This window comes from Rhamphochromis sp. 'chilingali' (genome assembly GCF_963969265.1).
Source record: "Rhamphochromis sp. 'chilingali' genome assembly, chromosome: 10".
Taxonomy (NCBI): domain Eukaryota; kingdom Metazoa; phylum Chordata; class Actinopteri; order Cichliformes; family Cichlidae; genus Rhamphochromis; species Rhamphochromis sp. 'chilingali'.
Window position 1 is genome coordinate 16,364,338 of NC_137937.1, and position 23,526 is coordinate 16,387,863.

The window sequence follows — 23,526 nt, forward strand, 5'->3', positions numbered from 1 at the left end:
AGATCCAGGATGAAGTGTGCACATTTTAATGGAAAAGATTTTTAACCTGGCCTGGTTTTGCTTTTAAAATAAACTGAGGATGTTGGAGGGAGGACTCATTCTTATTGGGATGTGAGTGGATGTGCTGAAAGGCAGGAAAACAAACACTGGACTGGAGACTCTCTGTGCCCCTGACAAGGAAACTGGACCAGTTTTGGGGAAGTTCCAGCTCCCAGGATGTGATGTGGAGACCCAGCCTCGAACAAAGTCAGGCCTGAAAAGGTGGGTGGCAAGCCTTTTGGCTGCTTGTTCTTCCAAGTGACCACCTTTCCCCTGTTTGTAACCAGGCTAACAACCCTGACCGCGGTGGCTTTGGGCCTTGGATTCCTGGCCAGAATTGTGTCTTCAGCCAGTAGTTTTACCCGGAGAAAGAACAAATAAATCTTGTGTAACCCATTACAGTGTGCGTGTGGTGGTTCGTTACTGGTCAATATTAGAGCTACTACTTTCTTGTTCGGAGGCCATTTAGGGCCTTACGTAACATTAGCCTTCCTATTTTTCCCCACTAGTCAAAGACTGAAAAAGTCTGAGGTTTTATCAAGGTAATATAGGTCAAATGAGGCACCTAACTGTTAAGCATTTGGTATCCAATATCAATCAAGAATGGGAAAACATTTGTCTTTCAAAATTGATGTCTTAGGCTCTCTGGTTCTTACAGAAGAGGTGATGCAACACACTGATAAACATGGCAATAAAAACTTTGAAATTCTTTTTTTTTTTTTTTAAATGGACTCTGCGCTCCAGGCTGAAGAGGAAAAAGGACCATGGCCTACTCCGCCAGAGGCATATTTACCAATCCAGTGGGCCAGCTTGTTTAAAACACATATTGCATCATCAAATTCAAAACGACCACATGTTTTTCGGATAGCCTTAATATTTAGAATTTTTAAAATCTAATTTAATTTAATATATTTAAAAAAAAAAATTAAATATAGAACTCGAGAAAACATATATATTTTAGGTTTAACATAAACGCGCACAATCAATATAAAGATAACTATAGTATGCAATGTCTGAGCTCAGTGACTCAGAAAAGAGTTAAGATTTAAGTCTGAAACCAGAGTAATTCAACAGTTCAATAGAGCCTCCAGGTTGTGTGTTCTCTGTGAATGGTGTCACATACAGGCCTTTTGCGGCAAAATGCAAATAATCTGATGCAAATGTATGAAAATATGGCATGCTTACAACATCAAACAAGAGGACAGTGTAGGCACGAACAAAAACAAACAGACACCACATGGAAAACAGAAGATTACTTATGCATAATGCATCACCTGGCTGCAGACTAGCCGAATGAGCGACCCCCCACCCTCGTATCCTGTGACTGAAGTTCCTAAAAAAACCCCAACAACAACAAAAACAAACAAAAAAAACCACTTAATACAGCAGCCTACTTGACACTCCAATCGGAAGCCTCGAGTCCACGCATTTGTTGTCTTGGTGCGCACCCCAAGAGCAAAACGGATTATAAGGAATGACTTCCAAATCTTCAGCAAGTTCACCGCGACGTTTCTTTAAAAAAAAAAAAAGGGAACTTTTACCCCGAAGTAGGTCACCAAACTGCGAGCCCGTGGGGCGTAGTTCAGCAGCAACCAGTGGGCCTGGTCACTAGCGGAGTTTCAGACTTGTAATCAAGTCGGTTAGTGACTGACTGCTGACAGGCGCAGGGCGACAGAGCGGAGATGCTTCTGTCATTGTGGCTGCTCATCATCCCCGCCTGCCCCTCCCCTTTCCTCCCCTCCCTCAGCCTGTTACTACAGACTATTTATAAAAACGCTCCTGGAACATCCCATCAAGGGCTTTCCCCCCGTCACAACGGTGAAGATCCAGTGTGTGCACAGTGCAAGAGGTTCAGCCTAAACATTCAGTGACAAGACAGTGCAATGCAATAAAAGAGATCTCGTCTTGATTAAATGGACAGAACTTTGGTCTAGCTGCTGGAATTTTGCAAAGAAGTTAGGACAGTTTGAAAGAATCTTTTGACACAATCTGAGAGTGTTGTTAAAAATATGCTTTACTTATAGAAATACACAATAAAGCTGCAGCTATATTCTAATATTAATGTTTTTTACTGTATATGGTTAACTGGAGTCAGTCACAACTACCTACTAAAAAGCACGCAGCTGAGCAGAAGCCACACAGACCTTAAATTCGTTGACTCCATTTTCCTCATTGGTATTCAACACAACAGCAGGGTGTCCCTGGGGGATTCTGCTCTATTCTCTCGGTCTCCCTCTCATCCACGGTATGTGTGCAAACACTTGTCTGTCCTTCTTTTCTGGAATGAAGGACATCTTTGAAAAAGTGAGGGCATTTTGGCCCAACAGTGCCGAGTATGTTAGGGTTCGGGTGATCATTTGGTAATTGTGACGGTTAGGGATAAAGGGTAAGGAGCAACAGGGAATGTCACTGTGTGTCCTCACAAAGACTGAAAGCCGCGTGTGTGTGTGTGCGTGTGTGTGTGTGTGTGTGTGTGTGTGTGTGTGTGTGTGTGTGTGTGTGTGTGTGTGTGTGTGTGTGAAAGATGGGAGGGAGCTATCCTGACCCAGAGTTCAGACAGACACAAAGAAATCTTTTGTGGTCCCACGCTCACTCTCACTGCCGGTTGCACAGAGAAGTTTTTCAGGGGAACAAATCCAGACTGCAGTAGTTTAATCAGTGGCTCATACACTGCTGCACATTTAAGCTATATTTCAAGTACTGAACAGGGGATGGCAGTGTAATAACTGCTACAAGATCTAGTTGATAAATGGAATTAAATACAGCAGCAAATGTGCTAAAGATGTGATTCATCCTGGAGCATCACATGCTACCTGTCATGTTTGAAAGTTTTTATTAATAATAGTCAAGATTTATTGCTTTCATCTAGTTGCTATTACATTTTTAGTCCATTCATGTCATGTCATGTGTAACTATCTATAGCTGATTTGATGTTGTGATATTCCTCCGCTACATTATCTTGATTATTACAATAATGAATAACAATTATATTTGTAATCTGTGGGTTTTAGTTGTAAACTGTATTAAAAAATCGGTATACCCTTAGAGTTGCCTTATCAGGTATATTTTTAAGGATCACTAAATTAGTGTAGGCTCAGCCTACATGGGACCTCGGAGGAAATAATTAGAATGGATCACAGGCTGATGCTTCATGTGAAAGCCCCAAAAGATGTGTGATTCATTACATCAGAGATGAGATCAAATACAGCCTGAGAATCATGGATATGCAGCAAAACAGTGCCTTCATGTCTGTGCTTCTGTCTGCTCTTTACACACACACACACACACACACGACTTCATTATTACTCGCTCTTGCAGGACGTGTCATGTCTAATGAATGCGTCACAGGCGTTCACATTACCTCCATTAACCTGCCAAAGCTTATAAGTGTGCGCATATGTGTGTGTCTCGCCAATGTGACAGAGAGAGAAAAGAAAGAAAGAGTGAAACAGAAAAGACAGTAGTGAGAAGCAATTAATTTTTTTTTAATCTTCCCCTCCCAACCCAATCCATCCCCATCTTTCTCTCATTACTGCTTCTATCATCTCATCACAGCATAAACAAAAGACAGAATCTTAACTTTTTTTTTCATTCTGGCCTTCTTCATTTTCAGAGCACTGTTTTTAATGAAGAAATTCCCAGCAGAGTATTGCGGTCCCCTGTGCTGAAAATACAGGATAGAGTATCAAACCAGGACAGGTTCTTGCAGGATAGTCTTTTTTCTTCTTCTTCACAACAAATATCAGTCACTTACTCTCAATATGAAAGTTGCTATTTAAAATATCACTGCATATTTATTTTTATGAATCACATGCTTGACTACAGTGAGCTATTTGAGGGAAATATCTTGTGTTTGCTGCGTTTGTTCCAGGCATAAACAATACACAGAATCCTGCTTTGGAAAGCTGTCAGAACCAATTTAACCTATCAAGAGTGTACGAGGACACCTGCTGGACGACGGGTGACATTGTTTCCATGCCTGGCAAACTTTTATGAACAGGGTAAAATAATTTGCTGTAGAGATGCCCAGTTTCTTTCTTTTATTTTTCTCTCTTTTTTTTAATGAAATTTGAATTCGAGTTTGTCAGACCTGAGTGTGCTTTAATGTGATGGGTATTGAAATAACACACAAAATACACGCAGCTCTCCAGGTCTTCTTTAAAAATTTATTTATTGCCATCTTCCTTAGTTGCTCATCATAACCTGCAAGAAGGAATGAGTCATTACTTAAAATAGGAAAAGAGGAAAGAGAATTAGAACAAGAGATGTTTGTTTACAAGCAGCTGTGGTTCTGGTTACCTGGTCAATCCAGTCATTGAAGGCAGAGACTCTGGTGAAGACAGTGGGTTTCTTCTCATAGTTGCAGCCAAGGGCGGACACAAAGCTAGCAATACCGTGCACCTCCCAGACACCTTCAGCGTTCTGACAGTTCAGAGGGCCACCGGAGTCACCCTGGAGAAAGTAGGGAATAGACATAGAAGTAGATAGAGAAGATCTAATGTTTTGTGCATTTTATTAAAATAGTGTATGGTATGGCAGAAAATAACTGCAATCAGGACTGTTGTTTATAGTTATGATTGAAATTTAATTTTTTTAAAAAGTCAGTTCTTGTCAGCTTGAACATAAAATCTCTGAAAAATGTGATTACCTGTGTATATTTGTAGTTGAACACATTACATTCAAATTTGCTTTGAGTTTTCAACACACGATAGAAAACAGCTCTTCCCATGTACACAAACACACACAGTGCAAACTTACGTTGCATCCAGCCACAATTCCATCTCCGCCAGCACACACCATGGTGGTCCTTACAGCGATACCCCACCAGTCAGATTGGGAGCAGGTGGCATAGTCTGCCACAGGCATCAAAGCTTGCTGCAGCTTATCAGCTATGGGGCCTCCGGCTAAGACACACAGGCAGAGCCTACATCATCCACATACACCGGCCTGCAGTCAAAGCTGATTTACAGCATTTCTTAAAGCGTCAAATTCACTGTCTGACCCACATTTTTCAATTTAGGAATAATCCTCCTCCCTAAAACTTCCAGCAAAAAATATCATGCATTTGATTTTCATCTGAACTTTGGAGGTTACCCCAATTAGATATGCTTACTCACAGCTCGTTATAAATCCATGCATCTCACAGATGCACTAAATGCTCTAAAGGACAATAAAATATCCCGTAGATACCAAACTAAGAAAAAAACCAAAAACAAAGTAAATACCTCAACAGACACATAAACATAGCTCGGCCTTCTTTAAACAGCGACTTACTGTACAGTCTTCCCCATCCAGTGATGTAGCAGGGGTAGAGGTTGGACAAGATAGTGCCAGCAGGGGGGATACATGCCAACTGCACCTGGTCGCTCAAAGTCGCAGACTCTGACAGTTTGATCAAGGCGATATCGTTACTGCAAGAGAGACAGAGGGAGAGAGACTGTGTGAGGGGTTCGTACTGACAGGCAATTTAAAATCATCCTCCAGAGCAAAAAGCAAAGAGAGCGAAACACAGGCAGATAAGATAATGGGAAAGAGTACAGTCTGTATTCCTGCGTCCTTTCTGTTTGCTATTACTGTATGTCTAAAAATACTGAATAATTAATGTATTCAATTACAATCTTTACAATCTTTGAACTCTATTGCATGAAAAAGTCAACTTGTTTTTTTAAAGAAAATTAACCAATATAATAATATTTTTAAATGGTTCAGTCTTTTTTTCTCATTTACTCAGCAGATCTTTGACATGTATAAAAATGTCGACATTCTTCATGGATATGATTTAGACTGAAGCAAGTAAATGTAATTCGAGCCCTGTTCCCATACGCTATATTGATACACTTTTACAGAGATGATGATGTACTATATGTAGGAGACTGTCTTTGCTCTCAGTATTGTGAGGTGGTGATTGTGTTACCCGAAGGCCACAAAGATAGGGTTCCATTTCTCATGGACAATAATCTTCTCAGGCAGGATAGCCTTGGAGCCAGCCTCTTCCTCCACCAGGTTGTATTTGCCCACATACACCCTGTAGGACAACGCGGTACTGTGGGAGAGAGCAGAATGTCAAGGCTGGAGTCTACCAGACAGAGGAGTTTGTACAAATAGCTGAATAGTGCGGTGATTGGTTGAATTGAATTCCCACAGGATTTAATGTGGGGTTGGGGACCAGAATTTAATTTGTCCACTGGTGGTTGTGTTTTTGTGTTTTGTGTCTTTGTATTCCTCTGCTGCTCATACTTAATGCAGTGAGCAGCAGTCATGACCCAGTTGGCAGCAATCAGAGTTCCCCCACAAGTGTGCCTCCACTCGCCGTCCTTGTCATACTGCAGGGAGATCTGGAGGTGAAGAAAGGACAGCAAAAAGGACAGAGTATAAGCAGCAGGTTGCTGATGAATAGATGGACTGCACTGTGTGCAGATTAAATTCAAAAGCCACTCTTTTAATTAGAGGATTTCCAATAGCCACTGGGTATGACAACAAATAAGCCAGATGCTCTACCCATGAGGTTTGCCGGTAAGTATAAAAACACAGACAGATGTGTACATATTAGCCTACCTGCCAGGGCCAGCTGTGAGGCCTGGCATCGACTCCGTTGACCACACGGGAAGTCAGGGGCGGAATGGGTGGTGTACCACACCCAAGGGCTGGACGAAGAGGGGATAGAAGTGAGCTTTAGAGACACGGGAAAAACTTTTAAACTGCATAATTTTTCTTTTTGATAAAGGACCGCAGGGGGGCGAGCTCCCTGTGTGGTAATGAGCAGGCACGTATCCGCGCTTACATTACTTGCAAAACGGCAGAAACAATTACACACAGAATTAGAAAATGCCAGATGTTCTTACCGCCAGCAATGAGCACTGAGGCCAGCACAATGGGGATCATGTTGATTGATGCTTCTGCTGAGGGACAAGAGGACACACGTTCTCTTTTAAACTTTCCCCCACAGGCAACGCCTGCTCTGAATGCAGCAACACGTACTACCATTGGTTTGCCTGCACCTCTCCGGGATGAAGATGGACCAATGGCAAAGAGGGTCAGTGTTTGTCTATGTGGCTGACGGATCACACAGGTGTGTTTTTAGGAACATTTCTCATGGCCTTCCTGTAGAATTACAATGGGTACAATGTACAGAAACCATGTATGCACAAGAGCGCCAAGAGTTTTCTCATTCATAAAAGGAAAGTGTGTTTAAGTTTGTAAATACTGAAGGTACATTCACCTCTGTAGCATTATGATTCTGCATTGAAATTCACCTTTACACTTTCTGTGATTAAAACCTTTTCCCTGAAAGCTGGAATTAAATGCTTGCATAACACCATGGGAAGCCGACATCTGGCACTAGCTTGTTTTCTCAGAATTGAAACACACACACATGCAAAAAAAAAAAAATCTAATTAAGAAGCATGAGTAAGGTAAAGGACAACAAAGTTATGAGAAACAGATGTTGTCATTGATGCAGAAAATATTGATGGCTGCGTTACAGTCTTTTCTTACACCACAAACAGCTCTAATGCAAATTCTGCAGCGTCAGAAACACAAGACACATTGGCCATATGTATGAGCATATATGTCAGCTCAGCATCTTTCAGGTTTGAACAGTCTTGCTATAGCTATGCTGTATATCAGCTGTTGTGAAGTTAAATGTACTGATGAAAACACCGACCCACCTCGTTACGATGACTTGAATGAATGGATAGAACCTGAATAAATTAGGAGACTTGGAGGACACAGATACAACTTCTGAGATATGAAAGTGTCTGGGGTGACTCAGCAGGCAGACACACTAAATCTGTCTAGGTAGCTTTTACGTACTGTTATGTGGCACAAGAAAAAGTTTGGCGGTTGCTGCCAGTTTGCAGCAAAAAAAGTGTTGAGAAATAGAATCGAAATAGAAAATAGAAGCGTTCATATGCTTCTGATAAGAGAACCTGAAATAGATTCAAAAATTATTAAGGTTACAGGAGTCCTGTCTTACATTTGAGACTTCCTGAAGCAAACACTGTGCTGTAATCAAAATCAATGTCACACTACTTCAGATGGCAGACTGGACTTCTTGCTCATGAATCATTTAGTTTCCTGGTTCACCACTAGATGGGACAATTTATCTGCTTAGACACCAAACTGATCTATAGTCATTTATTTAAAAAAAAAAGAAAAAGAGGAAAGAAAGAAGATTAACAGAAAATCGCGCTGTACTTGATTATGTATGCATTTGTAATGTGAGTCATTCAGAAAATCAACTTCTGTGAAGTGGGTCTGAAAAAGAGGTCCGACAAGACTTGGAGACATATTTGTTCTCCACTGAGAACACCTTTGCCATGAACATGTGCAACTCGTAACAACACTTGAACCTACAGAAACAACTTTGCTTAAATGTTGGGTTACAGCTGCTCATTTAGAGTTTACAAAACAAGCAAATTCTCCATGGGAAGAAATAAAAAACACTTGAAAGGCAACTACAGCAAACAAGCTTAGACATCCCCGGCTTATGTGTGCTTGTGTTTGCGTGCATGTCTGAGTGTGTTGGCGCGAGTGTAAGTGTACCTTAGTGTGTGTGTGTGTGTGTGTGTGTGTGAGAACTCCTCTACAGCTATCATATGTATTTATATATATAATTATTTGAAATCTAATTAAAATCAGGTCTTCTGATTAAAAAAAAACATTGTTATACTTATTACAAGCCAGTGTCCAAAGCAGATGCCTCCTTTCCCCTTCCATTTTCTGATTAAACCTCCTGTATTCATTAATTTGATAGTGGCAAGATAATGAAGTGAGGTGGATGTTGAAGTGATACAGCTGTACAGAACGGGGGGGGGGGGGGGGGGGGGGGGGGGGTTGTTTCTGTAGGAAAACACATAGACCTGACCTAAACTCTTACCCGCCTATTTATTTAGCCCAAAACCTCTGATTACCCAAATATACTCCCTACCACTAACTCCTGTTTATACGAAGTAGAAGGTAGCCTGTCGTGTGCTGAGACGAGGCTCACTGCTTTTATGGCTGAGGAAAGCACAACACCTCATTTACTGGAACCCTACCCCCCCCCCCCCCCCCCACCCCACCCCCTTTCCTCACCCCACTCCTGGGGGTTTGTAACAGATACAGTTCAGGCCGCTTCCCCCCATCAGAAGTGCAGCTGAACTCCGAATGACACCGAGTGCGAGGTTTATGGTTGGTTTGTGTCACACTGGGGCAGTAAACACTGCACTGGCCATTGCCGTTGTCAAGTGGCACAAACAAGAGACATTTTGCAGTAATGTATAAATATTATTGTGTGCTTTTGGCTGCAGCCAGCTGTGTGGTTTTTGAACTAATTTTCTCTTGCATACCTCTGTCACTGGTATGTGGTATGCCTGTATGAGTGTGTCTTTTGGTTTGTAGCAATAGTTCAGCCCAGTCTGAACCCACTAATGTCCCAAATGTTTAGCTTTCTGCCTTTAAAAAAATACACAGCTGTACTTTCCAGTGGCTGCCTTAGTTGCCATAGGCAGAGTGCTTTGAGCCAGAGGGCTCAAGTAAATCTGTCGGCTGTCTGCTGCTGATTTGCTTTTATCTTTGATGCTGATTTTACCAGAAGCCCTTCCCTGCTTTCTCGTTTGGGTTGATTGTTGCATGTTTATTTTATTTCTGTGTCTTTGTTTACTGCGGGTATAAAATTCATTGCTAACTGTGCTTTAATACTCCCAGGACGGGGAATACTAATTTCATTAATTCTCGTGAGCACATCATGACCAAACTGGTCTTACAGGTCTTGCACATACTTGCCTGCTCTCTCATTTTCAGTGTTAGAATGAAGAGGAGTAGTGGGAATTGGTGCCGTCTATTAAGATCTGTTTACAGCGTTCATATGTTCTTCACCTAATTTTGCATTTGTGTCCAGTATGTTTATGTCACTACAGTTTACACTCACTGCTGCATAGCTTCTATCAAACATGGCATTTTAAACATGCTGCATATTCCCGCATAAAACATCTCCCAAAACATCTTTTGCACTCGTATCTGCACGTTAGTTCGGAGTAATTAATTTTTTGTGCCACTGAGTCTTTTTAGAGCAAGAGTGGAACATCGTACATGCAGCTACCACTGGAATTACACTAAAAATATTCCTCATCACCTTTGTTTATACACATACTTTTGCAGTCAGCACCAGTTCATTGCAATCTCTACTTTCATCAGTCCACATGAAAGAGATAACAAGCAGTGTAACCTACTGCTACGTATAATAACATTTACAGTAATTACAGACATTTTATATAATTTGATTTTAGTACAAATACACAGGGACCTTGACTGCATTGGAAAACACACATTATGTGAAGCTATGCAGAGCAGAACAGGATCAGATGAAAGCAGTAAACATGCTCTCACTGTGGGCAGTGGCACAGACATTTACATTATTAATAAAAAACCGGATCATAACGTTACATGGCTTTTTCAGTTCATGAGCTTATCCTTTTTGACTGATTTCACACCCAGAGCAGCTCATTTCATTTCATTCATTTGATTGTATGTAGGTAAATAGTGAAAATGTTTTTTGTCTGTTTGCTAAACTTAAGATATCAAGGCTAACATATTATGAAGATGGCCATGTTTTGCTTTTTTCCTGCTCCACTTGTTAATGATTTACTAGACTTGTATTCTGCTAGTACTGTATTGTTTAGTGCGTGGATTCAGTTACTTAACAAGGGTCCAAAGGTTGAAGGTTTTTCTCCCGCACTGCATAAATCCTGTGTATTTCTCTGCTCAAACACAGACCAACAAGCCATGTCCAAGACCGCAGAGCCCCGAACACGCAGCTGTGAGTAGAAACCTCTTTCCAATAATGTAGCCAGAAGATGTGCACATATGCGTAAGAAGAATGAAATGGGACTGAACCCGTTCTTTTCCTGATATATTTTATTGCATTATAAAATATGTAATAGCTCTGCGTTTAGTAACTGGTGAATTGAGCTCACTCCAGCCTGTTTTCTACATAAACACTAAAACCTCGAAGCCCTTACAAGAGGCTGCTTTTTGTTACCCGTGACTAAGAACAGAAGTAAATCAAAATCTCAAGTACAATAAAAAAACAAATGTGTCGAGATATGTGGCGCTCTTAGACTTTGTTGCCTCCGCCTTTTACAAAAGAGAGGCAGTTTGATAGCATCAAATGTTAAAAAAAAAAAGCCTTTCCATACGGTTCCACACAAAATATAGGTGTGCATTCAGTTAATGTAGTTAGGCCTGCTAGTCATAATGTTGCATTTCGAAATCAGAGCTGCAAGTTACAAAAAGACGTGCTGGCATTTTGTATTGTTCCTGCTCCAAGGACTGCTGAAGCAGAGCTGGTAAAGAATATGCACAATGTCTCATTAACAGCTTTTAGTCATTCTCAGCTGTTAACTCCAAGAGCGGCTGACAGGCCCCTACACAGTGACAAAAAAAAAGAAAAGAACATAAATTAAAAAGATGTGCAGGATTATAGCAGCAAATTCTAACGAGGTCATTCATTTGTATCCTGACTGTACTGTTGGTGCTAGAAGGGAAACAATTCATTAAAGAAATAGCTGTTGCAAATAAGCTACTGTTGCATTTATCCCCCCCAAAAAAGAAAAAGAAATATATATTTAAAAAAAAGAAAAAGTAATACCTGAAGCTATTATCAACAACAGTTCTGGGCTTGCCAGTGCTGCTGTTTTGTTTTCAAGAAACTTAATTTTGAATGTAACAGTAGGAAGCTCAGAAAATAGCCTCCTAAAAATGACAGACACACATTTAGGCGTCATTTGCAATGCTGCTGTAATCACATTCGAAACCCACCCAAATCAACATAGTAAGAGATTGTTAAAGCCTACTGTGGTTATATCTCCCATCACACATTCCCATTTTTATTGCCTGTTGTATTCGTGTGACAGCAATGAGCGAAATTCTCGCTCTGCTGATTTGTCGCAATAACGTGGTCAGGAAAACTGCGATATTGTACGCTAAGCTCAGCATGGCGCCCCGTGCTGAACCCTGAGTGTTTTGCTTTTGCTAATCACGTCACTCTCATATATATTTTACAGTTCCCATTATGAGGAGAGATATTAGGTAGCGAAAAGGAATGGGTTATTGAATAACAGATAAGACAGGCAGTGCAGGTGTCATTTGTAGTGCATGACCCCGGAGAGCCGTGTTTTCATACTAGCAGGAGCTGTTAAAGCACAAACCGTCTCCTATCAGAGATAATGAATGTTTCACAAAACCACTTCCCTTCACATGCAGAGTTTAAATGTTTGAATTGAGGATAACCAAACATCGGAAGAGCCAACAAAGGACATACAAGATGGAGTTGTTTACACAATTATCTCACAATAAATAAAGGTTTGCTAATTAGTCACATCCAAGGCCCCCAGTTAATGCCATCACATGGTTTATGGAAAGGATCTAACCTCACTTTCTCCTTCAGAGTCATTTAAGAAATGCAAGTGTGCAGCAACATGTTACCCACCAGTGAACCCCTATGTGCATACGACCAGTAATATAGAACACAGTGTATACTATAATGTGCTTTACCAGCCTTTCAGTGCTTCTTCTCTCCTCCCTCAGTATCCAGTAGGCAGAGATGTCCACAGGCCAGTGGACTCGAGTGCTTGGCGCCTCTGGTCCGTTCTGCAGAGGAAACCCCCGACCCCATCCCTACAACCATAGAGGGAACAATTCCACCTTGGATCAATGGGAGCTTTCTGAGAAATGGCCCTGGGAAATTTGAATTTGGAACAGACAGGTATTTAAGGAACACTATGAAAAAAAATACATGTATTATCATGGTAGATTGTAAACACATCCCTGTACTGTAGATAGAAAAGATAGTTTTCCCTCAGTGTTTGTTGAATAAGGCACCGATTCCTCAAATAATCCTTTTTTTCCACTCTCTTGTGTCTCATAATTCTCACAACATTCCCTCTACCTAGTCTTACATGAATATCCTGCCGGGAAATTAATTCTCTTTTTCGCTCTCAGATACACCCACTGGTTTGATGGCATGGCCATGATGCACAGGTTCCACATCCGTGAGGGCAATGTCACTTACAGCAGCCGCTTCCTTAGGAGTGACTCATTTGTCGAAAACTCAGAGAAGAACCGCATCGTGGTTTCAGAGTTTGGGACATTAGCCATGCCTGATCCCTGCAAGAACATCTTTGCACGCTTCTTGTCACGCTTTCAGACTCCGAGTACGTGCGTCTTCTTTACATATTGCATTTTCCCGTGTGTACTCTGCTTCTGCAGTGTTGTAGCACTAGCGCTGCCAAATACAGTGTTACACCATTTACTACATCAGGTTACCAGCACAAAGTAAAAATCAAACAAAAACATATGTGAGAAGAAAAGTATATATGGATATTCTTTCTTCAGCGCCCAGGTTCTTGACTCCACAGCAAAAGGCTTTTGCAGACAAATGAAAGCTGGGACATTACATTGTGTTTTTTATTGAGGTAAAAAGAACACAAGTCAATATTTGTGAGTTTGGATCTCGTCGTGTGTATGCTGTAAGGGAATGGGGATCAAAAGGATGGCATAAAGTGCTCTGCTAAAGAGCTGCATTTGATATGTTTTGTCTCCCAGAGCCAACAGATAATGCCAATGTGAACTTTGTCAAGTACAAGGGGGACTATTACGTGAGTACAGAAACCAAGTACATGGGGAGAGTAAATCCACAAAGCCTGGAGACAAAAGAGAAAGTGAGTCAGTGAGAAATGTGTCTTTTGACTGCATCTTCCAGCTTTTCTATAGCGAGGTCAATGACCAGAATGGTGTGTATGTTATTTTTTTTTAATAAAGTGGACTGGAGTCAGTATATCGCTGTCAACTCAGCTTCAGCCCATCCACACTACGACCGCGATGGTTCCACGTACAACATGGGCAACTCATACAGCAGAAGTGGTAACCTGTCTTTGCTCTTTCCTTCTCAGTAGTTTACTATGTTGAGCTATGATTGGAATTTATATGATGTTCACACCCCAAAAGCCGCATTCCTGTAATGCATCTATATCCTCCTACTTGCCACACACACACGCACACGTTTATTTGCTTCCAACAGTGGTCCCACAATAATCTCCTGTTTGTAAGCTCCCTGTGGGTGTTATATACCAGGTATTAATAGGATAATCTCTGGTGACAACTTTACAAAGCCTTGTAAAGCCCTATTGACAACCATAAAATGCCATATCGGGTCCATTTTCTCTCCAACTTTCATCTTCTGAGTTCTCCAAAGCAATACTTTGCACCATCTGGTTTCAGGGTTCCTGCCATCAAAGTACTCAATCGCTTCAGTCGCCCCCTCCAAATATTTTCCTCTTACCCCTTCCTGCAGCAAACATCAACCGCTGCCCTTTAGGGAGTCACTTTGATTTCAACACATACATAGTTCCTCGGGGCCACTCATTCATTTTTCACTTGCATCATCCCCCACCCTTGCTTCTTGTTACAATCAACCTTGACAGCTTGTGTGACTCTGGCAATCCCCCCATGTCAGCATTAAATAGCATTTTCTTTTTGGGATCAACTGTCCCACAAACAGCAACATTCGACTCCACACAGAAGCTGCTACTTTTGCTGGTTTTGCTGGGTGTTATGGCAGAAGGTGGTTCTATGCTAAACAGCCTTTTACCTTCAGTCAAAATCAGCCTCAGCTCGACTTTATGCAATCTACTCAATAGTAATGCAGTCCTTCTATGAGGGCATGGATGGAAAGAAATCGATTCTCACTCATTCTGACAACTGTATTTAATATAATGATGACAGGTCAAAGCAGCTCCCACCTTTATGCTTTGTCTAACCACGCTACATTCAGAACATCTTCTCATTTCCATTTTCAGCCTGCTTTTTCCAGTTTTCGACATGTTTCTTCTTTTTCCATGCCGGTCTGCTCTTGTTAGTTAAAATGAGTACTGTAAAGTTTATCTGACCTGCATCATCATTATCTGCATCATTACCTCAGCGTCAAAAGCCTCTTTCAAGCGCTCACTGTCTCCAATTAACTTTTGATGTCCTCTTCATCTTCATCACACTCAGTTCAGAATATCCGCACAACCACCTGGCACATGCACGTCAATCCATTCGATCCAGGCCACCGTCTCTGTGCAACAGACCTTCACCACTGTGCTTACTTTCTCAGTTAAGGAGAGTTACACTGTCATAATATTAAGTAAAGGCAGTGGTTTGTTAAAGTTACTGCACTAATTGCTCAGAAGTCTCTCCAGTTTTCTAAATCTCAGTGCGCTTCACCTTTCAGGCTTCGTACTGACCCACCGTTCAGCCTGCCCAATTTGTCCATTTTTGTCAAGTCATCACTTTCGCTGGAATTAGTATTTTGGTATTTCTTTGCTGATTGGAACAACCACATCTGCTTCCCCTTCCAGATCACTTAATCAAGGGTTGCTGGTCTTCCGAAGCCTGCCAGTTATACTCTTGCACTCTATGAATCTGCCATGAACTGCCACTGATCCTCAAAGAGGACTTCAGGCTTGTTGACTCCAGTTCATCTGTCATCTTTAATATCAATATTTTTTGTTGCTGGTTTTTTGATGATGAAGATGATAGATGAAATAGGGGTGGTGTTTGGAGTGCTCCTTGCTTGTAAATTGTCTGTATGCCGGCTAAAGATAAACCTCAAGATCTTTAAAGTTCTGTCCTCAGGTTTGTCTCTATGTATCTTTGTGGGTTTACGCTTTGAAATAAAGTCAGCCTAATAACACAAGGTGATTTTGGACATTCTTTAGGATTTTTCTACAACATCATCCGTGTGCCTCCTCCTGAGGAGAAGGCAGCAATGGAGGACTCAGCCGACCTGAGTGGAGCCAACGTGATCTGCTCCATCCCTGCAGCTGATCCCAGGAAGCCTTCCTATTTCCACAGCTTTGGTGAGAAACACACTACAGCATAATAAAGAGTCCCCCACTCCGCACTTTTTAAAGTTGTCTGCATGCTGGATGTAAACTGAAGTGAAATTAATGAATTCTGGGAGAGTTTTTGCTTTTTTTCCAGCACTGGCTGGGTGAATCTACTTCAGTGAAACTTTTTAATGCTCTTATTAATCACTGATTTTAATTCCAGTCTCGCCCTCCTTTTTGTCATTCACAGTTCCTTTGTCTTTCCTTTCAGCTCTCTATATCTCTCCTCTTTTTAATTCTACCTCCAAGTTTCACACTTTTTTTCAGCGAAGTATTTACTGTAGTTTTTTCCACGGCTTAAATCTGACAGGACTGCTAACAAGACAGCTATAATTTGCATGTTAATGTTTCATTGTTTGTTGTCCAAATGTTATTCAGCTTCTGCTTGTCTACACACTCACCGGTGTCTTACTTACAACTAACTAGCGCCAGGCTGGACCCTCTTTGCCACCAGAACTGTCTGAATTCTTCATTGCATAGATTCAACAAGGTGCTGGTGTGGTGACCCACTAGAAGGCTCCACTCAGACCCAAGCCTGGAGGTGGGGTTCTGTTGTGTTTGGACGCTGAGTTAATGTCTGGAGGTGAATAAAGTTGGAGTGGAAAACTAGACCTCCTGTGTCGTGTGTCCCATGCCTCCATACTGGAAACATTACTTAGAGGTTTTGCTACATATTGACATGGCAGCATCATACAGTTGCTGCAGATTTGTCAGCTGCACATCCATGATGTGAATCTCCCATTCCTCCACATCCTAAAGGGGCTCTACTGGATTGACATCTGGTGACAGTGGGTTTCATTTGAGGACAGTGAACTCATTACGATATTGAAGAAACCAGGTTGAGAGATGACAGAAATTTGTGAAAGCACCCATCAGAAGATGGGTACATTTGGTCCGCAATAATATGTCAGACAGGCATATTTGAACGATGCTCAGTTGGTACTAAGGGCTCCAATATGTGTGATGAAAATATTCCACAGCACTGACATCAGCCTGAATCATTCATGCAGACAAGCTGGACCTATGCGGTCATGCTGTTGCGCTCAACTCTGACCCTACGGTCCAAATGTTGCAGCAGAAATTGAGACTTTTGTCCAATTTCGGTAACCCTGTGCCAATTGTAGCCTCATCATGCTGTTCTTAGCTGACAGAAGCTTAATTAGATTTCTGATAAATCACTTGTTGCACATTTATATACTAGTTCTACAAGGAACCCTTGATCAGTAACAGGGCTTATAAGTGGTTATCTTAGTTACTGGTGCTTTCTTATGAGTTGGAAGCAGTCTGGTCATTCTCCACTGACCTCTGACATTTTCCCCAGAAAATCGCCACTATTTGGATGCTTGTGTGGGAAAGTCCCAGAAGATGAGAAGTTTCTGATAAAAACAGGCCAGCCCGTCAATGACCATGTCACATTCAAAGTCACTTAAATCACCTTTCTTCCTAATTCTGATTTGAACTACTGAATGTTTTGCTGCCTTATGATTGGCTGATAAGTTAACAAGCAGTTGAACAGGCCAACCTAACTATGGGGCTGTGAGTGTAGATATCTGTAAAAGATCTATAAGAATACTGTTGACCATTTATGGAAAACCATATTTGGTGAAAATTGTGATGAGGGGTAGGATCTGCAGGGAGAACAAATTCCTCTCATAAACAAACACTGGATGTGAGTAAAGTCAATATCATAAAAAGCTTTGCATGCAATATGAAGGTTATTGTTGTGGAGGAAGGTTTAGCAGGCTAATGACTGTGTGAAAACGAATTGGGTTAATATGACTACACAGACCATGATTAGATGTTAACAATCAGCTGAAGCAAACAGTTCATAAATAAGCTACTGTTAATTAAACTTAAGCTGACACTAGCTAATGAAAGCCTCATTCTTTGGTTGCTCTAACCCAGTCTTGCCCCACTTGGCTTTTACATTGCTTCAGTTCCCTGATTATATCTATGTCTATATTACTGGCAGCCCACCCATGTGCTGGCAGACTTTCAGACACCAAGAAGTCCCACAAGTGTGGGAACATTGTTCAGCAATCCAGGTTGCGCGCCACATCTCTTGGTAGAGTTGCTGGATGCTTATGTTTAGTTTTTATGTGCAAAAGCAAATGTCTTGGTGCTAGACTTGAACCTAATGTTCCGGTTACATGCAGGTACATGCTGATGGTTGATAAACTAAAGGGAAAACAGAACCCTTTAATACCTATTGATAGAAATCTGGTGGCTTTGTTATACCGTGTTTCCCAGCATGGTGTGGGTCCACTTGTCTTCTTAGAGTGAAAGGTAGCTTCAAATCTAAAACAAGTTGTTTTTAGGGCTCTTTACCTTTATCCTGTGAATAAACACTTCCATCTATATGGCAATAGTCTCTTCAAGGAACATATTAAAATTATGTGAATGCTATTTTGTCCATGATTTTTGACAAAATGGTTGCGGTGGTGGTGCTTTTAAAAGAATTGTATCCTGTCACTCCAGTAGAGCACCACAGCAGTGGTAGAACCCATGCCAGGGAGCATTCAAGTTACCAATATGATTTTTGCTAGTTTTTCCTGTAATTTGTCACCAGTCTTTAAATAACTGCTGAAATAACGTGAGAGTTTTAGTCTTAGTTTCCCCAAAACAGCACTGATTAGTTACACTACACCTGCAACAACAGTAGAATTCATTGTTAAACCATGCACACGACACCAAGGTATATCTTTTATGTGTCTTTTAATGCAGCCACTTCTTACTGTGTGTGCCTCCCTCTCTAGTCATGTCGGAGAACTATATTGTGTTTGTCGAGCAGCCAATCAAGATAGATCTGCTGAAGTTCATGCTGTACAAAATACAGGGGAAGAGCTTTAGCAAAGTCATGACCTGGGAGCCTCAGCATGCAACAATCTTCCATCTGGTCAACAGACACACCGGAAAGGTGACATATATTATAACGCTTATTTACTGTATACAATCTAGGGTAAAACAGGAAACACACAATCACAACCAGCTGCCGAGGAGTCGGAACAGGAAAAAAAAGGAAAGCTGTAAGCTGATCTCTTCATGCACTATTACATTTTTTTCATATTTATTTTGATGAAACTACACTCTGATGGTGTAGCCTTTCCTCGTGTGTTGTTGCTCTCAATTTTTTCATCTCATTACACAGCATACCCATTAAGCATATAATAACAAACTTTCAAAATGATAAGGTGCAACTCAATAACATTCGTGCCAAGCAGGGAGCTTGTCTTCAATTGTGAAAAAACAGCACATCACCTCGTTTGTCTTTTTTTTTTTTTTTAACTTTGTCTTGTTTTCTTGATATTGTACGAATCTGAGTCCTCACTGGTTGATGTTTCTGGTCTGACAGAAGAGTGAAGTGAAGTACTATACAGGACCCATGTTTACGCTCCATCAAATCAACGCTTTTGAGGACAGTGAGTTCTTGGTTATGGACATGTGCTGTGGGGACGATGGCGAGCTCATTGGGGAGTTCACGCTGGAGAACCTCCGAAGAAATTCAGGAGAGGAAATAGACGAGGTAAATGCCTTGAGTTTGTTAGTTTGTTATCAGTGAACAGCTCAGATTGAAATGCTGGCTTTTACCAAAACAACAACACGAGTGACTTCCACATAATGGTGTTTTTGTATCCATCATTGTTCAGCTAGTATTTTGTTTTGCATTCATAACATTACCCTCATCCACCCTGAAACCTAAAATATGAATCAGCGAGGATTTGTGGAGGATTTGTCTGTTTCTTGGGCATAGACTGTTCAATTGCCTCTGATGTTTTCTTCTTTTTTTTCTTCCTCTTCTTCTTATTTGTCAGTTTCCAAAGAAATAGACTTTGGAAATATCTGTGATTTCAAATGTGGTGGAGTGTATTACTTTCATCAAAACATAGGAACATGGTTTTGTGACAGCACTTTGTATCTGTTTGGCTGTGATTGTTCTTGAGGTTGCATCGCACCTTTTATTCAAACACAGATAGTTGGGAGTCTGTTTTTTTCATATCCCTCTGATTTCTTTTGGCAGTTTTATAACTCATTGTGCAGAAACCTTCCAAGAAGATATGCCCTGCCTCTGTCCGTGGATGAACAAACTCCTGCAGATGAAAATCTTATCACTTTGCATAACTGCAAAGCCACGGCGAGGATGACAAAACCTGGAGAGGTAGGAGTCAATAGCATGAATTTCCTGCCTATAGTAGTAATATTTTTAACAGTACATTACTGGTTGTACTGGGAACAGGTGAAGATGGAGGCCTATAATCATGATGAATACAACCAATTTACTCCCACACATTCTCATCAATTATCCAGCGTGATGAAAGTTACTTTCTGCAAGAGAGTAATTTCATGAGTTACAGCAGATAAAAATGATGTGTCCACTATTCAGGTGAATAATTAGAGTTTAACGGCTTATGTATCCTCACACATACTCGCTCTCCAACGCTTTCTTACAGCGGAATAAAGCTGAAAGAAAAATGTGATCTTTTAGTTGTCATGACTACCTGTATGACACTGTCCTCCATTGTTGTTGTGAGAGTGCATGCAGCAACTGAAAAACATCTGTTAAAGTGCTCATGCGACCAGAGTCACAGAAAAAAAAAGATAGAAGAAAACTGAGAAAAATATTGCTTGCTCGTTGCACGTGACATTACATTTATTTCTAAAGTAAAATGAAGAGAAATTCATTTATTGTTAACTAATGGATGCTCTGGCCCTTTTGCGGGAATCCATTAATTTCCCTGTCAGAGAGAACAATGCTGTACTGATTTGCAGGACCAAGGAACTCATGTCTGTCACTATGTCTCAATTTTTGGCTAAAGTCTTTCACTGATTTGAGCAAAACCCTCATCCTGCAGGTTTACATGACCCACGAGGAGCTTCACAATGATGAGCTGCTGCAGTTCGGTGGCCTTGAGTTCCCTCAGATCAATCATCACCAGTTCAATGGCAGGCCTTACCGCTACTTCTACTCCTGTGGCTTTGGACACGTTTTCAGTGACTCCCTGCTCAAGATGGATGTCCACACCAAGGAGCTTAAGGTATCAGTCAAAGGGTACACTTAGAGAAACCTCATTGTTAACTGAGCCGGGTATTACCACATCAAAGCTATTTCTACTTCTGTTTCTTTATCATAGCGAGGGCAGCAGTAGGTTGTGTGAGTTGGTTTTCTAACATGAAAAAGTTGAGAGTAAGGGGTATGTTTATGTGATCTTCTCCTGTCTAGGCGTGGCGTTATCCCGGCTTGTACCCGTCTGAGCCTGTCTTTGTTGCTTCGCCTAAAGCTACTGAGGAAGATGATGGAGTTGTCTTGTCTGTCATCATCACGCCCAGAGAAGTAATTGAAACCATTTATCTGAGAGAGATATTCACCTTTTATGGTATTTGTGCATCACTGTTACAGACAAAAAAGGCTAAAGTTAGTTTGTCAACACAATAAAAATGAGCAGACAACTGTGAAAATGTATGTGGCCCGGATATGGCCATTAGTATTTTCTTCTAGGCTAGTCTGACTGATCCAACCAGGGTCAGTGTGGGGCTAGATGCCATGTGCTTTACAATATTTTAAGAAACGCGTGGCCCACACAACATTTGACTGTGCCATAAACTTATCCAGAAGGGCCAAAAGTAGTCAAAATAATACCAAAATGTGCTACCTGAGTCCACACGGTGACGTGACGTCTATATAACTGTGAGTCATTTACCTTCACAGAGTGTTTCTTATTGTAATGCTTACTCTGAGTTTCTTTAATCTTGCCTGTGGCAATACTACACTAAACACTTTTAAACAATAAAAGCTAAATTGAAAAACCCATTGTGGAAACTAACTGGATCTAAACTGAATTTGAAAAGAAAACACACACATATAAAAAACTAATGAAGAATATAAACAGAAATTGGGTGTATACAATGAAATTTATAGAGGAAAAAATATACATAATAACAAACAGATTTGTTATACTCTTATTGCAACCTGAGCAGACATGTGTTTTTACTATGCATGGGAGAAGACAAATGCTTTGGTGCTCTCAGTATCATTATAGCAAGAAGGGAGATCTGTGACCTTTTTTTCCCCCTTCCAATAACATAATCTTCCTCCTCTGTATCTGTTTCCAGGAGAAAAGTACTTTCCTGCTTGTTCTGGATGCCAAGACCTTCTCTGAGCTGGGCAGAGCGGAGGTCCCTGTCAATATCCCATATGGGACCCATGGTGTGTTTAACGAGATGGGCTAGATTTGCCACTCTCTACAACTCTGTGGCAAATTGCTGAAATTGAACCTGCAACCAGCCACTTTATCCACAAAATAGAAAATCTCTGTCGATGTCGTTCCCTGTAAAACTCCTGAACTGTAAAAGACAGAAAGAAGTAAGAGCTTGGAAAAACTGCACACTCATGCCATTTGTTTGTGCCTCCTTGATGGGAATAGGTGCATGTCCCCACCGTGTGCTGCCATTACTGTTAGAAAGATGGCAATCTTAGGAGGCTAACAAGACAGAGAGCCCAGCATGGCATCGGAACACTGATATAGTTTGTCCTCTATGTGTCCTCGTGATCTCTTGTAAGAATTTAAAATTGTGCTTTCCTTTCAGTGCATACATTCAAATAAAATATGTTTCCCTTTTTTTTTCTCGGTTAAAGTGTTTTTGCATCATCATACCACTGGAAACGCTATACTCCCAGGGAGAACAGAACAGCACTTAGGATACATAAAAATGCATCAGAGGAAATTCAATTTCTGTCAAAGTAATGTGATAGAAATGGACAACGTCTGAAATGCCTGGAAAACAAATGGAACTAACTGGTCGATAGCCTCCAGAGAGTCTAGCGGAGGTCACATCAGAAATTTGGTGTTGTCCATCCAAAACAAAACCCCAAACAAAGTTGTCATACGCATAAACACTAACATTTAGGACTTTGCATAGAGTGGCTTGTTATTTCATTCTATTAAGCCACGAGCCGAACAGAACAGTGCCATACACAGACTCTACCCATTGTGTGAAGTGGCCTACTATAGCGGCACTTGTCTCGCCACAATTGACTTTAATGATACTTATTTCATTGGCAATTTTCCCTCTTACATTGATTTGAATGGGCTGATTTGAACTGAATTTAGGCTCTGCAGCTGGAAGCTGTGGCGTTTCAACTATATTATGAACTATACAAATTTTCCCTTTGACTAAAATCGACTTTTAGTCAAGAGTTTTGCAAAGGTAATTTGCAACAGCAGGTCCCAACCTTAAATAATTTATGGCTGTATGGTACACAAGCAGAGGTTTCATCTTCAGCGTCTCTTATTTCACCAAGTGGAATAAGATAGGATGGGATAAAGCCATAGTTTGCTGTTTGAAATAATTTAACACAGGGAATTGAAATCACTTACATTTTTGTCATGTTCCTCTGCTCAGCTGCAGCTGTGTCTTTTAATAAGCATGCTGTACATGTCTCCCAAGATACACATTAATTAGCCTATAATTCCTAATCTAATCAGTCATGCTTAACCTTTTCGAGTGCCTGCCTGTGTGCGTGCGTGCAAGTGTGAGCATAAGAGATGCTCAACTTTATTAGTACTCACTCCACTGGCAG

General features: G+C 41.0%; 2 protein-coding genes across 2 annotated transcripts; one reads left to right on the forward strand and one right to left on the reverse strand.

The window, feature by feature from the left end:
* Positions 1-3,987: 3,987 nt before the first annotated feature.
* On the reverse strand, positions 3,988-7,023 carry ela3l (elastase 3 like; the record flags this gene model as incomplete). Its single annotated transcript, XM_080894334.1, has 8 exons — positions 3,988-4,242; positions 4,339-4,491; positions 4,798-4,943; positions 5,314-5,450; positions 5,954-6,082; positions 6,277-6,374; positions 6,595-6,683; positions 6,882-7,023. The coding sequence occupies 8 exons, from the start codon at positions 7,021-7,023 to the stop codon at positions 4,225-4,227; spliced, it is 912 nt and encodes a 303-aa protein (XP_080750460.1). The 3' UTR covers positions 3,988-4,224.
* A 3,780-nt stretch (positions 7,024-10,803) lies between these two features.
* On the forward strand, positions 10,804-22,257 carry bco2l (beta-carotene 15, 15-dioxygenase 2, like; the record flags this gene model as incomplete). The annotated part of the gene is made up of 12 exons (XM_080894059.1): positions 10,804-10,837; positions 12,607-12,784; positions 13,021-13,232; positions 13,624-13,739; positions 13,839-13,941; positions 15,780-15,920; positions 18,707-18,867; positions 19,303-19,473; positions 19,969-20,106; positions 20,801-20,983; positions 21,169-21,279; positions 22,059-22,257. The coding sequence occupies 12 exons, from the start codon at positions 10,804-10,806 to the stop codon at positions 22,173-22,175; spliced, it is 1,665 nt and encodes a 554-aa protein (XP_080750185.1). The 3' UTR covers positions 22,176-22,257.
* Positions 22,258-23,526: the final 1,269 nt, after the last annotated feature.